The following is a 3,635-nucleotide window of genomic DNA, read 5'->3' as shown; positions in this document are numbered from 1 at the left end:
GCACCATCAGTTTTCTTCACCACATTTGCTTATGCACCCTCTTTGTCTTCAGAGATCATGTTGGGAAGGTGAACATCTCTGAGTGCCAGATTATTAGAACAAAGTGTTCTTGTGTTGAGGGAGTACTTGAGTAGAGGCCCAATATCCATCTGTAAAGCTTATTCTTATACACATAAGAATCTCCCTGAATTTGTTTCTCTAGTTTACCTGAACTAACACTATCCTCAAAACTCGACCAATAAGCAATAGTGTGATACATGAAAAAGATACTACAGTTGTCAAGGGTCTAATTTTACTACTTGGGTCTCCATTTAAGGCTCATGGAAGCAACAGTCAAGAAAGCAAATGATGTATTGCATTGATATGCTAAGGTGTGCTGCCTCATGCCATGGTATTTTCAATGACCTCCTATGCATGTCAGAACTTGGCAATAAAAAAAGAAGACTGTAGAAAAACTGAACACATTTGAATCATGGTTTTGGAGAAGAATACCACAAGTACCATGGACTACTAGAGTTGGAAAAGGTGTTGACTTCACTGACTTTATCTTATGTAGGTCTCCAGGTGAAGAAAACATTGGTAAAATAAGACAAAATTATAAGGTCTGTGCAATCTGTGTACATCAGGTGCCGCTGGGAGAGATTTGAAGACAGTACAGAGGTGAGTGTAGCATCAGTAGGACAGGACCTCAGGGACTGAAGGCTTTCCTCCTTTTAGAGTAGAATATTTGTCTTTCATAATTAGCCCATATGGGTCTGTCCCCTCAGGGGCTTGGGCAGAATACACCGCTTTACTAACTCATTGTCTGTTAATGCAAAAGAGTGGGATGAGGTGGAGTCTGAAAAGAAGTATCAGAATCAAAACTGCCAGAAATCTTGGCATGCTTCCCTGGTCAACTTTATCTATACTGGTCTGGAAAAGCTGCTAGAAAAAAAACCAAACCCTTCGTGGGGAGGAGATGAGCCAGGTAGGGTGCAGTGTAGCAACGATGAAACATACAACTTTCCCCTAGTTCTTAAATGTCCCCTCCCCCACTATCATGATCCCAATTCTACCTTACAAATCTGGCTAGACCAGGGGATGTACACTGGTACAGATAGGAACTGGAAACACAGGGAATCCAGGACAGATGATCCCCTCAGGACCAGTGGTGAGAGTGGTGATACTGGAAGGGTAGAGGAAGGGTGGGGTAGGGGAACCGATTACAAGGATCTCCATATAACCTCCTTCCTTGGGAGTGGACAACAGAAAAGTAGGTAAAGGTAGACGTCGGACAGTATAAGATATGACATAATAATAATAATTTATAAATTATCAAGGGTTCATGAGGGAGAGGGGAATGGGGAGGGAGGGGAACATGAGGAGCTGATACCAAGGGCTCAAGTAGAAAGCAAATGTTTTGAGAATGATGAGGGAAACAAATGTACAAATGTGCTTGACACAATGGATGTGTGTGTGGATTGTGATAAGAGCTGTATGAGCCCCCAGCAAAATGATTTTTAAAAGAAAAGAAAAGAGAACTAAGGTGAGATGGCCTCCGCCAAGGTGATTCCAATCACCTGTTTCGCACTGCAGGACTTGACAATGAATAAAGCAGAACAAAGCAAAAAATAAAATAAAAGGACCACCTGCCCTGAAGAGATATCTGAAAACCAGAGCTGGGCTCACATAAGAATCCAGATTAGCTCCTTGGACCCAGAAGGGACTAAAACCTGCTGCCTTTGAGTCAATCTGGACTCCTAGCAGCCTCAGATGAACAGAGTAGAATTGCTCCATGGAGCATTCTTGACTGTTGCTAGTCAAACACCAACCTTTTGAGTCTCACGAAACGAAATGAACTCAGACTGGTGTGGGTAAAGTTCATCAGAGAAGCATTCAAGTTCTTGGCCGGTTTTGACTCTGATACTTTTCCCACACTCAATCTCATTTTAGGGACCTTCGAATAAGAATAAGCTAAGGTTAAATTTCCATCCTGCCCACACTGTGTGAATGCTACCTTCCTGCCTCCCAGGGAATGAGCAAAAATGATGCCAAGATTCTGGGTTCCAGACACAGAATAGGAGGCAGACCTGGTAAAGCTCCCAAAAGAAAAGTTCTGGAAAACAAACAAGGGATAAAATTTAATTTCTAAAAATTGATAGCAGCACCTGCCTGACCTCCAGATCAACATATGCAAATATAACAGAATTTCTCCAAGCAAGACAGAACTGATTTGTTCCTTTTTGGGATAGGGTCACCTTTGGGGCATTACTGAACATATCAAGGCAAATTTTCACTTGCAGATGACTAGATATTTAATGATTAAAAAAAACACCCCAATAACCCACAACCATATGATTATCCGTTCAGATTTCCACTTTCTATAAAAATATGTGATGTATATGTAAAAGATTCACATCACTTATAATCATTGAAATAGCAATGATTATAGATAATAGAATTTGAACTTTTTAAAGTGTTCCACCACACCTTCACTGTCAGTTTGTCAGACTGTGGTGTCTTGTGTGTTGCTAGGTTGTTGGCAGCTATACCCACAGGGTAGTGTGTCCTAGCAGTGACAAACTGATTGATGGGTGTGATAGAGAAGTCTAATCATTTGTGCTTAATTAGCTTAATATGAAGCAACAATTTAAGAGTACCAGACTGAATTAGCATATCAGTTAATAGTTGTGTGTTTAGGATGTTATTTAATTTAACCCTAAATCCCAGTTTCCTTTGTACAACTAGGATTATGTCAGTCTCATAAAAGACCTATTGACATGAGTTTTCTGACTAATAGTTAGCCTACATAGGTTTTTTGAGGCTGTACATGTTTTTTGGAGCAGACAGCCTCAGCTTTCTCTCAAGGATCAGTTTGTAGTTTTGAACCCTTGACCTTCTTATGGTTAGCAGCCCAGCACCTAACCCCAAACACCTCCACAGCTCCTTTGTCAACCTCATAGCCTAAGTAAAGAGGTTAGTTAATGTAGCGTAATCTCTTTGAGATATTATATCCTCCAAGCCGGCAGAAGCTTAAATAGTTAAAAAAGAGTTCATGGGGGTGGAGAATACATACAGTTGCTATGTTGTTTTCAAACACTTCTCTTGCTTCTTCATAAACACAAATTTCTTCATAGCATTCTTTTTCCAAATTTCCCTGAAATATCTCTTCCAAAAGATAGGAGCCAGCACGCTTCCATCTTACCAGAACTTCATTTGCTTTTGAGGCAGTAAGAAATACTAGAATAAGATAAGCATGTAGATGGTATCAGAATTAAAAGACTTACCCAAGTCTTGAGATATCTGCTTTCCAAAATATTCTGGAATACAATGAAGTGCTGTAACGGCCTGTTTTCTGTCTTTGGCCCATTTCCCCTGCTCCCACTAGACTCAAAGGTCCATAGGACACAGGGTCAAGTCTTATGTCCACTATTGTTTGTTTATGGTCAGCCCTAGTGTCTGACACATGGAAGGTCTGCAATTAGCTTTTGTTGAATGAATGAGCAACCCTTTTGAATTATGTGGAGCGGGCAGATAAAGTTATGCTTGATGCATGAAGAATATCAGGCTCAGTGAGTGTTTAGTTATCTACTGCTACTATAGGAACAACAACAACAAAAACAAAATACCACAAGTGAGTGGCTTTAAAGAATAGA

The 3,635-nt window shown here is 40.4% G+C and overlaps 1 protein-coding gene across 1 annotated transcript in view; it reads right to left on the bottom strand.

The window, feature by feature from the left end:
* The window catches only part of PROZ (protein Z, vitamin K dependent plasma glycoprotein), a 26,499-nt gene that overhangs the window by 18,366 nt on the left and 4,498 nt on the right, over window positions 1-3,635 (bottom strand). The window contains exon 2 of the mRNA XM_045283812.1: window positions 3,056-3,219. Coding sequence (XP_045139747.1) covers window positions 3,056-3,219 — 164 coding nt within the window. The remainder of the gene's footprint in view (window positions 1-3,055; window positions 3,220-3,635) is intronic.

The sequence above is a fragment of the Echinops telfairi genome, unplaced genomic scaffold (genome assembly GCF_000313985.2).
Source record: "Echinops telfairi isolate 266 unplaced genomic scaffold, ASM31398v2 ScPeMD7_7467;HRSCAF=8505_1, whole genome shotgun sequence".
In the NCBI taxonomy this organism is placed as follows: Eukaryota; Metazoa; Chordata; class Mammalia; order Afrosoricida; family Tenrecidae; genus Echinops; species Echinops telfairi.
This window is presented reverse-complemented; position numbering and strand designations above follow the sequence as displayed.